We start from the raw sequence: 11,828 nt of genomic DNA, 5'->3' as shown, positions 1-11,828 counted from the left end.
GGATACAACTCACTTAGTGCTCAATGTGGCCCAAAAATTGAAAGTCCCCTTAAGCGCTGAAGATATTGACCGCTCGCATAGGGTTGGTGCCCCTGGGTCTGGGAAGTCAAGGGCTATCATATGTAAATTTGTCTCCTACACCAAGAGATCGGCAGTTTTCCGTGCGAAGAGGCTGTTACGTGGATCCAAGGTGACGATTCGTGAAGATCTTACCTCTACCAGACATCATCTGTTGAAAGAGGCAATTTCCATCTTTGGCGAAAAGCAGGTGTGGACTTCTGATGGCACAATTGTCGTACTACAAGGGGGTGTTAAACACCGTGTGAGAAATACTGTCGAACTTAAAAAGATCTCTCCTCGCTGAAATTAAATTAGTATGTTCTATTCAGTATTCTCTTCTCTACTTTGCTTCAGGTAATCTAAAACTGTATGTAATTTTATTAGGACCTATAACTGAATATTAATTTTCTGGAATTTTGCAACCAGCCAAATTCAAGTATGTCTTCTAAACTTAAGTGTTCTGAAATTCACAAAATCATTGAAGATCTATCAGAAACCTATCCCTCTGATTTGAAAATAATTCACTTAAATGCTCAGTCATTAGTTGATAAGGTACATTTCGATGAGTTTTTTGACTGCTTTGTTGATTCAAATATTAACGTTATTGCTGTAAGTGAGACATTTTTCAAGGGGTCCATTCCGGATTCAGAGATTAACATTCCTGGCTTTAATCTATATAGAAACGATAGATTGGGCAAGAGAGGAGGAGGGGTGGCTGTGTACGTGAGGAGCAATATAAAATGTAAAATAGTTCACACCTCCCCTGCAGAATATTGTCGTAAGCCAGAGTATATTTTCCTAGAACTTGAATTACCTATAGGTAAAGTATTATTTTCATGCATCTACCGTCCTCCCAAAATTGGTTTCATGGATTCGTTTGTAGAGGCGATGTATAATTACGTTTTTCATTATAAATATGTTATACTTGCAGGTGATATGAATGGGCATTTTGGATCAGGGTCCTCGGAAACTGTAGTAATCGATGATGCACTTGACTCATGCAATTTAACTAGAATACCATTTGATGACACATACCATACTGCATATTGTCATTCTAATCTCGATACCATAGCTTCAAATTGTAATGATACCCTTCTTAAATTTGGGCAGACCCCAGCGAGTGGATTTTCTGGACATGATATGCTATATGCTGTCTTCTCTATATCGACACCCAAATATGAAAGAAAATGGATCACATTTAGGGATTTCCGCAGTTTTAATCCTGAAGATTTTCGAAAAGACGTAATTTCCGCTCCCTGGTATGACGTATTTTCTCAGCGTAATATCGATGATAAAGTCATCAAATTTAATAGTTTAATTTCCGCGTTGTACGACAAGCATGCCCCATTAAAACTAATTCGAGCCAAACACCCACCTAACCCGTGGATAACGTCTACAATAAAGAAATTAATCTCTGCGCGGGACAAGGCAAAAAGAAAGCACATCAAAACCAGGAAACCTGAAGACTTTGAAACCTTTCGCATCTTGCGTAATAAAACCAAACTCGCGATCCGTGATGCTAAAGTCAAACACATGCATTCTTTGTTCATTAAGAGAACAACTCCGTCTGCTCTCTGGGGAACTATAAAATCACTAGGTATTGCTAAGAAAAATTCGGAACATACTTCCTCATTCATATCTGCAGAATTGCAAAATGATTATTTCTTAAAGATCTCACCAGTGAACAATTCTCACGGAATATCCGAAATTATTCATAGTTACATGAACACAAATGAACCTCAACATGATCTCTTTCACTTTTCGTACATTTACCCTGAGGATATAGTCAAGGTATTTAAGAGCATGAATACCAAGGCTGTTGGACCAGATGGTATCTCACATCCCCTCCTAATGAACTGTTTGGATATAATCACTCCGGTTATAGCTCACCTGTATAATTTCTGTTTACAATCTGGAGTATTTCCAGCTGTATGGAAAATGGCCAATATAAGACCTGTTCCTAAAGTTCCTTCTCCTCAAAAATTTGATGATTTCAGGCCAATCAGTATTTTGTCAATATTAGGTAAAGGATTAGAAAGGATTGTTTACCAACAACTCACTTCGTATTTAAATACTCATTCTATACTTAACACATTTCAGTCTGGTTTTCGAACAGGCCATAGCACTACGACGGCACTTCTCAAAGTCACCGATGATATCAAGTTTGCAATGGACAGAAAGGAACTAACGCTTCTGGTATTATTCGATTTAAGCAAGGCATTTGATAGAGTTCATCATGACCTCCTTCTGACTAAATTACGTACAATGGGCATATCTCTATCAGCTCTCTCTTGGTTTGAATCGTTCTTGAAAGGGAGATCTCAGCGTGTAGTATTTGACAAACAAAATTTTTCTAAGTGGTCAAGTGTGCATTCTGGCGTCCCTCAGGGTTCCGTGTTGGGTCCCGTTTTGTTTTCGCTGTATATAAACGATCTGCCTGGAGTTTTACGCTACACGAGACATCATATGTATGCCGATGATTTACAGATATATTACCATTTTCCTGTGAATCGTGTTGTCGAAAGTATTAGTAAAATAAATCTAGATATAGAAAGACTACATCAATATACACTAAGTCATAATTTACTATTAAATGAAAACAAAACTTTAGCTATTTTTCTAGGATATCGAAGAAACTTATCAAATCTTTTCAACAGGGACATTCCTCCAGTAATTGTAAACGGTTCTGTAGTCAAGTATCAGGAATGTGTTAAGAATTTAGGTATTTTAATGGATAACACTCTGTCCTGGACCTTTCATGCCAAGCACTTGGTCAAGAAAGTGTCTGGCATATTGCATCAGTTTCAACGAAACTTGCCGTATCTTCCTTTCTCGGTGAGAAAGATGCTGATCCAAACTATGGTATTTCCTATTTTAGATTACGGCGCTGTAATTTACAGCGATATCTCTGAGAAATATAATAGCAAACTCCAACGTATTCAGAATGCCTGTGTTCGATTCGTCTTCAATATTCGTAAAGACTGTCACGTAACATCTTACTACAAAGCCGCAGAGTGGTTGAAACTCAGGGATAGACGATCATACTCAGCTGCTTGTTTACTTCTGAGAATTTTAAAATCTAATGCTCCCTCATATTTGACCAAGTCCTTTGTCCAGATGAGTCAAGTGCACGACCGGGACAATAGGTTTACAGCTAACACCCTTCAGGTTCCACAGCATCGTACGGTCAAGTGCAGTAAGTCGTTCATTGTCACTGCCTCTCAATTATACAACGATCTTAAACTATATGAAATTCAGCAAAGTAGTGTTGGAACTCAGAAAAAATATCTTAAATACCGCTACCTTTCCACTTATTAAGCCATGTAAATGAATTTTCACCAAATTAATTAAATAGTACGAAATATCATAATCCCCTAGATACATTTTAGATGCTCAGTTTTACTCTTAATTCATCATCGGCTTTAAACTTCTTAGGTTTCTGTTTCGTCTTCTGTTCCTTGTTAGTATAGTGTATGTTTATGAAATGTTAAAGTATTATTGTAACCTCCTAGATGTTTAGTTTTTAATCTTATTCTTATATCCTCTGTAGGAAAATGTATCTTACGCTTTTTATGTATTCTTTCATTAGATTTTGTATGTTAGGTGATACATTTAAGTTAAAGTGGCAGTTAGTTACAGCCAAAGGGACCTCTGGTCCTACTTGTAATTAACTTTAAATAAATATATTTCTACATTTCTACTAGTCAAAGCCGGTCTCCCGTTGACTACCTCTCGTGTCCGAATGAGAGTAACGTTTGAGTAGAATATACTCAGATGCGAAGTGAACTAAGTTAAAATCTTCTCCGATGTGTAGACGTAGAATCGTAGTAAGAGTATCTTCCAAGAGTGAGAATCAGAATGTCCGAAAGTCCGAATACAAGTAACAATCTGCTCACGAGTAAGAATAAGAGTATGAATCCCTCTCCAGCTCTTGTCGGTGGTATATATCGGTTCAAAAGTCTCCTTCCATCAGCCATATCACATGGTCCAGTAAGATTCGAGGTCTCATCCCTTCTCCGATGTATTGCTGTGAATCCATCACGTTGTTTCATTACGTTCATTCACATAGGCTGAACTTTCCCGCTGAAATAAAGCGTCCCGAAGCGGAGTTTGAAAAGTGGGTGTTAATAATGTATCAACTGTCTCTTCATGAGGTAGAGAGGGTAAGGTCTCTCGTAACCTAGATGACGTACTTTTCCTGGAATTGGGCTGAAATTAGCCTGCTGACTCTGGTCACCTCACAACGGCTATTGGAAAATTTACTGCAAGTTATAAATATGCATGATGTTGAAATACTTTACCGAATAATTTGTTCGTTCAGAATACGTTATAGCCGCGATACAAAGAAATGAAATGATGATTGAACTGGATGATAAAAACCCTATATATATATATATATACATATTAATTTAAACATGACCTATCAGTGATTAAATATACACATCTAATCAATTAATTTCATAGTTCAATAATTTAAAACATGTAGTGATGTCCCAAACATCACAAAATGCATGAGGACTTCTAATTTGTAAAGCTCTAGAATGGAGGACTATAGAGGAAAAATATTTTTTCCCCTTGTGAATTCCTTTTTTCACAATAATTGTCATGAATTAATTGTGTTGGTATATGCACCAATGGGGCAGCTGTATTTATTGGAATTACAGTCTGGCTCCATGGCTAAATGGTTAGCATTTTGGTCTTTGGGGGTCCTGCATTCAATTCCCAGCTAGGCCAGGGATTTTAACTTTCCTTGGTTAATTCCACTGGCTCGGAGGCTGTTTTTTTTTGGTTTTTTGCTAGGGGCTTTACGTCGTGCCGACACAGATAGGTCTTATGGCGACGATGGGATAGGAAAGGCCTAGGAGTTGGAAGGAAGCGGCCGTGGCCTTAATTAACGTACAGCCCCAGCATTTGCCTGGTGTGAAAATGGGAAACCACGGAAAACCATTTTCAGGGCTGCCGATAGTGGGATTCGAACCTACTATCTCCCGGATGCAAGCTCACAGCCGCGCGCCTCTACGCGCACGGCCAACTCGCCCGGTGGCTGGGTTTTTATGCCGTCTTCAATATTAGAATTAATGTTAAGTAGGGCCCCATCCTCGCACATCTGCAGGTTGCCTATGGGGTGTTAACACAAAAGACATGCACCAGGCCTCTGCAGAAGCCATACCCCATTAGTATTATTATTACCACCCATAGTCAGAACTTCTCTAATGTGCATGTACACAAGCTGCCGTCCTTTCTGTCTATCTCCATGTTGTTTGACACTTTGACAGTCGTCTTTCAGACATCCCAACAGCATTCAACTCCAGACTGGACCAGATCAAACAGCTTTCCGTAGACGAGTCTTATCGATTGTGGAAGGTCTTTCTCATCTCCAGACCAGACTGTGTGCTTGGCAGTGGTCCTGACCGGACCATAACCCGATCAAGACTGTCCCGTGCGGAAGTCCCGTTCTCTGCTTGAGACTTGACGTCAGTCTTTACAAATAAAACAAACCAAAAACAAACACAAATCAATATCGGATCTGCCAACTTTTATGCTGTATTACCGCTCAAAGTCGATTGGGCACAGAAGCACCGAAGGTCTGGAAGAACCCCTCCTTAAGGTTGAGCACCATTGTCCACAGCTCTTCCTTTGAGCTCAGGCAAGGTCGGCATTACCTATTCCTCAGCCATACTTATCACTTGGACAAATAAACCAATTGTAAACGACATGTCTGTTTCTTAATTTACCGGATTAATAAGAGTGAATGTGAACTTCAGTCCCTTACATTCAGTTATCTCATTGCCCAGAATAATCTAATTATGTTATCCATACAGCCAAACTATTTTCAGGAGTGTATGAACTACACCCAATGGACTCCTGCATGTGCAGATATGCCTGCGAGAAACTTGCACAATACCATGCGCTCATTATTTTATCGATCGATTGAACGTAACATAGTTTTTACAGTATGAATTGAAGTGTGCATAAATTAACCTCTTTGAATATGTATACGGCCGTTCTTTTATAAAACCATAAGTTCTAACCTATAATTCCCAAAAATCCAGAACTCTTCTGGTCCTGAGAGGGCCAGTTTTGTATGGTTGTACTGTATTGAATAAACTATCAGCTTACCTGTATAATCAGAACCTTCTACAGAACAGAAGGTTCTTTGTGGAATTCCATGGAAAGAGAAGCAGATGAAGAATGCAGATCATGGCAGATAAGCGACGACTTCGCTGATAGAAACATATTTGTCTTTAAAAAAAGTACGAAAGTTGTGGTCGTGAGAGGTTCATTGCATTTTTCTTGCAAAGAAGGCATAACAATCTACTGTATAACTCATACCAATTTCAGCTGTTGAAACAACCATCTCGTTTTCTCAATATCGCTGTGAATGACAGACAGAATTAGAGATTTTATATGTATATATAGATTACCATATTTTTGCCCTTTTCTTTTCTCTATGCTTTTTGGGATTCATGATCTAGGAGTTTAGGTTTATAAATTATTCCTTTATGACTGAATTATTTATAAATATAAATCATACAAAATGATATGTAATTTTAAAAGTTTTTTTACTATCACAGTCACAAACATCAAAACACACATCATACACTCAGTACTGTAGTCTCACAAATTGGCACTAATGATAATTAAAATATCTAATTTACAATAATTACGATCTTTTATTACAAAAGAAATTACTGGTGTATAGATCTAAAATATTTCAAGCGAAGGACAACTCTTTAATTTGAGTAAAATGAATATACATTCATACTTCTTTACATTTAAGAATTTTCAAAAACCCCAACTAAGTTTTACATTCTTAGTTGGCAACTGGAAAACATTAGTTTTTCCCACATATCACTGATTCCTCTCACAAACAAAACTTAAGAATATAGACAAGCTCTTATAAGCTTCAAATTTTTTTACATTCACAGAGTGGAAAATGCATGGCATTTATATAGCATACTGAAACAGAGTTGAAAGCTGGTTCTGGCACATGTGGTGCAATGGGTGAATTTTCAACTCCAATTTATAAAATCTGCATCACCTATGATAGGTTAACATCTGCATCTACAGAGAATAGCAGGCAAAGCATATACCCTGTAATGAAATCCTAAAACATAATTGGAAAACCTCAGCAAAATCCTTGAATTACATCTCTGCCAAACAGTCTTTTAGTACTTTCACGACCATTTGATTGTGATAACGTCATGTCTTCAATAACATCCAGGCTGCTGCTGCAGTTGTTGGTAAATTTAAAGAATAAAGAGATTTGTAAGAACAGCGAAGAGCAATTCTGGATTGGTCTTTCACGAAAATCAGAAAGTTCAGCTACTTAGAATAGACAAATTAAAAATGGGTATGAAAATTAGTATGTTTCTCTGATAGCAAGTAGAGATGGGACAAATGGTAACTTTCCAGTCACATGTCACAACATTTAACTCCCATCTTTGTTACAAAGTGTCTGTGAAAACTATTACATCTGTTTAACATATAGTGAAACAGAACAGAACTGCTTCTATGATTTGCAAGGTAAGTTTCCAACAAAAAGAACAATAAATAAATTTACAAAGGAAATATCTTGCTCAAAAAACTTCAACATTTTATACTACAGTAGAAATAAATTTCTTACAAAACGTAAATTAAAATGCATTGTTCTTCAAAGGCATTACAGTACTTTGCCTTGTAATCATTAAATTTTCACACTTGTCGGTGGGACTTTTTAAGAAATATATTCCATTGTTTCAAGTCATGTATGTTAGTTTGTTTCTTTCTTTCCAATACTTATAGTATTCCATTGTTTAATAATTACCAATATCTGGAGAACTGCATAGTTTGTAAATTCTTGCTCATTTAAATGATAAAAATTGAAAAGCTGCATAAATAAACAGTGTACAATCAAACATTTTACTACCATTCATTAGCATAACTTTTTGGTTCTCAATATTTTTCAAGTACAAGAAATAAACTGCAGTCAGTTGGACCTTTTCCTTTTGTGTCAACGTCATTTGTTCGTCCTAGTGTTTTTTGACCCTCATATGAACCGAAAATTAATTATCTGGCTTCATTCAGCCAACACTGGTTTTCTTATGATCATGAATTCACAGCCTTTTTGTTGTTGTTGTTGTTGATGATGATGATGATGATGATGATGTTTTTGTTGTTGTTGTTGTTGTTGTCGTCACAATGTCCCCAAGAATACTTAAAACATTAAATGACTCAAAACACAATATCCAACATGACATCAGTTTATGTACTTTGATTTAACTTGTTCCCGTTTGATAAGCAGTTCTAGCAAGCAAATCAATACCAGTACAGTAAGAAAGGGAAATCACGTGATTTAAACCATGAAGTTTATATCTTATGACATGATTTAAATACGTACTTTCTTTCCTCACAAATATTATTATAAATAATATGAAATCCTGTTTCATTCTGTAAGTCAACAGATCAGATATCTACACAATTTTAAAGATAATCTTCAACACAAACATATAAAAAGAGTAACATATCCTTAACACGTTAGCTGCCAAGTCATTTTTACTTCCCTATCCTTAAGTGCCAAATTGATTTTAAAACAGTATTCCCTGTTTTGCCACGCCTATACAGTGCTTGTAAAATATAAATGAGGAAAAAAATCTCAAAAGGAGGAGGAATTAAACCATTGTGTCAATCTGGTCGACATGTTTATTTTTCACTTCACAAAGGAAAAAATTAAATGTATCCTCCTATTCAATACTAATTCAATTCTAATATCTTGTAATGTTTATTTTTGGTAATTACAAGCATATAAAATTTGACCTGTCGACTCGATCGAGCAGTGGTCATTTAGAAAGATCAAAAGATTATTAGTTACATAAGTACAAAATGTCAGACAATTTGTAATTTTCCACTTATAACTCATGCATATTTCTTATTTCAGGCCATGAAAATGAATAAAAGTTATCTTGTGTAGGTTTGAAATAGAATAACTTGCATTTTCTTGCGTTTTATTAAATTTGCCAATGTCATTTTGGTCACTGTTACATAAAATTGGCCAACCTGATCGGGCAACTGTACTGCATCACTGACATGGCTCAAAGTCTCTCTTTCGTTCATAGTTTATATAACCTCCACTAGACTGCTCCAAGTCAATGCAGGGGCAGTTATAAATTGCCTAGCAGCCACCTGTCACCAGCCTAATAGAACTGGTGGGAATCATTACAATTACCACAGGTGTCGGTCCGGTCAGAATTCCATGGTAGCTAACATGTTAAACAATATGTTGAAAACTGTGTTTAAAATTTTAGGTAATAATAAATTCAATCCTAATTCAGAATAGGAGAAAGGTAGAAGAATACAATTTTATAACAAAATAACAATTCAAATCTTGTCATCCCAAAAAATACCATATGCTAAGCTTAACCTCCTTTCAAGATTAATTATGCTCATAAATTAGAGATTAGTGCATGGAGCCAAGTCTGAAATGAGACTAATGTGCATGTGTGCAAAATGGTCTCCACTATTTTACAAGAATGCCACAATTACACTATACTTCTACTTGGTTGAGGCAGCTGCTCAAAGATACTATTTAAAAAATGTAAATAGTTCACAACATTGGTCCCTTACACTCCTGTCACTTAGTAGCAGAGAGCTATTGGAACTGCATGCCAACTGATAATATTGTAATTGGTACAGGAGGAAACAATGCACTAATCTCTAATGAGTATTAATTTATACTCATTAATTCATATATTTCATATTTTACAATATGTACAATTTTCTCTCAAAATTAAATATATTTAAATAATAATAGAAACAATGCAAGCTGTTCAGTCTAACAGATATCATTCTGTGTTTAATCAGTGTTAAATAAAGGCATAATACAGCATGCTGCAAAACAAACAGTACTGAAATTACAAACATGCTTTGAACATCAAGATATGCCATTATAATATGCAAAGTGACAACAGCAACACATAACTGTGTCGGTACAGCATGTGTTCAAAATGTGCGCCCTGAACATCTCGCGCTTTGTTCATAGCAGTCTGGTAGACCGTCGAACATTTTGATGAACACAAGTTGCCGTAAGGACACAAAAAATTACTGTACCTTCTGTTGTAATTCGGGGCATGCTGAAAGAATTGATTTTAAATTATAGATCACTTCTGGGGGGATTTTTCCTCAAAAGAATTAAGATTCATCACAAAAAATAATTTTATTACTTAGGGTGCATATGAATTATGAATGCCTAAGCTAATGATATTTGTACTTGATTGAAAACAGTGAATAAGATATGCAAAAACTGCACGTGCAAGCTATCTCGTCTAATAATGAGAGAAGAACTTTACGAATGAGTTATATATCCTGTTATTTTGAAATAAATACAAGAAGAGAAGACCATTCCAAATGAAATATGAAACAGCACACACATAATCACTGCCAGATGAGCCAACATGAAGTGCTACAAAAGACAAAATTAACTCCATTATTTCACAAGAATGCCACAATTACACTATACTTCTACTTATGGTCTGTATTGGTTGAGGCAGCTGCTCAAAGATACTATTTTAAAAATGTAAATAGTTCACAACATTGGTCCCTTATACTCCTGTCACTTAGTAGCAGAGAGCTATTGGAACTGCATGCCAACTGATAATATTGTAATCGATACATGAGAAAACAATGCACTGATCTCTAGGAACATGAGAGTTCGATACTACACTCAAGTAGCAAGTAATTCCCAGTTTAAAATCACACTGTTTTTGCTCTCGTTTAGAGCTATGTCTTTGGTTTCTGATAGCAACACAAAATATGTTGTCAAATGAAATGATTATTTCATCAAACTAATAAAAAGCTATGGTACAGTTTTCTTTCCGTTGCATAATGTTGTGCAGTCTTACAAAACCTTTCATCTAAACCTGAAAAAACTAAAAAAAAATTTAGTCCACAAGAGAGCCATTTTGGCTTACATTTCTTTGTATTAACATGTATCAGTCAAATATGAAAGTCGTCAGTTCACTCTTAGTATTTTCTGAGTTTATAACTCGGTGCCCTGTTCTTTCTGTGAGGGCAAGACAGGGACTAGGGTCTGAAGTGAGAAGTAACGACTACGATCACCAGCATCTACACTTGTGATGTGTTGAAAGCAACATGGTTGTGAGATGTGCGATTTTGCCGGTAGAGGTGGTGGTTTAGGCACTCGACGTGGCTTGCGGTTACGCCTTCCAGGAACAGACAGACTGATGTTCTCGGGAGAAGACGTGAGTCGTTCCACGTGACTCCACATTTCCGCAGCAGAGTCAACGCAGTCAAAGCTGAAGCCTATAAGGCGGGTGTGATCAGATGACAGATGCATGGTGTGGAATGCTTGTCCTGCCACCCGATATGATGTAAGATTGTCGATAGTGTCTCGCCACAACGTAAAGCAAGTACCTCGCTCCGCCAGAACAATCTGAATACGTCGCTTGTCTCTTGAGCGAGTTTCTCCGCTATCCAAGATGAGAACTGGTATTCCTGTGTGCTGCAATTCCCAGTTGCCTTCCGTAGCTGTGGAGCCAATGTATAAATTGGCTAGGGAACCACACACAAAAACCTACAGCAGAAAACAAAAGAATTTGCAGATTAGTATCTTGATATCTAGCAACATACAAATATGCATAAATATGCATAAACAGAGAAACAGTTTTGCAAAGTAAAGAAAGACAGACTAATTACACATCTTTTACAAATCACTTAACATTTCTACCATTCCCAATGGACTAACTTTGTACAATCCTATATATATAGCAATG

At 36.6% G+C, this 11,828-nt stretch overlaps 1 protein-coding gene across 2 annotated transcripts in view; it reads right to left on the bottom strand.

Annotated features, from left to right (window-relative positions):
• Positions 1–8,201: 8,201 nt before the first annotated feature.
• Positions 8,202–11,828, bottom strand: part of MESR3 (misexpression suppressor of ras 3) — a 103,829-nt gene continuing 100,202 nt past the window's right edge. For both annotated transcript variants that reach the window (XM_067154076.2, XM_067154077.2), the window contains exon 3: positions 8,202–11,629. In XM_067154076.2, coding sequence (XP_067010177.2) covers positions 11,075–11,629 — 555 coding nt within the window. In that variant the 3' untranslated portion in view covers positions 8,202–11,074. The remainder of the gene's footprint in view (positions 11,630–11,828) is intronic.

The sequence above is a fragment of the Anabrus simplex genome, chromosome 9, assembly GCF_040414725.1.
Source record: "Anabrus simplex isolate iqAnaSimp1 chromosome 9, ASM4041472v1, whole genome shotgun sequence".
Lineage (NCBI taxonomy): Eukaryota > Metazoa > Arthropoda > Insecta > Orthoptera > Tettigoniidae > Anabrus > Anabrus simplex.
Note: the sequence above shows the minus strand (reverse complement) of the source record. Positions and strands in the feature narration are given on the sequence as shown.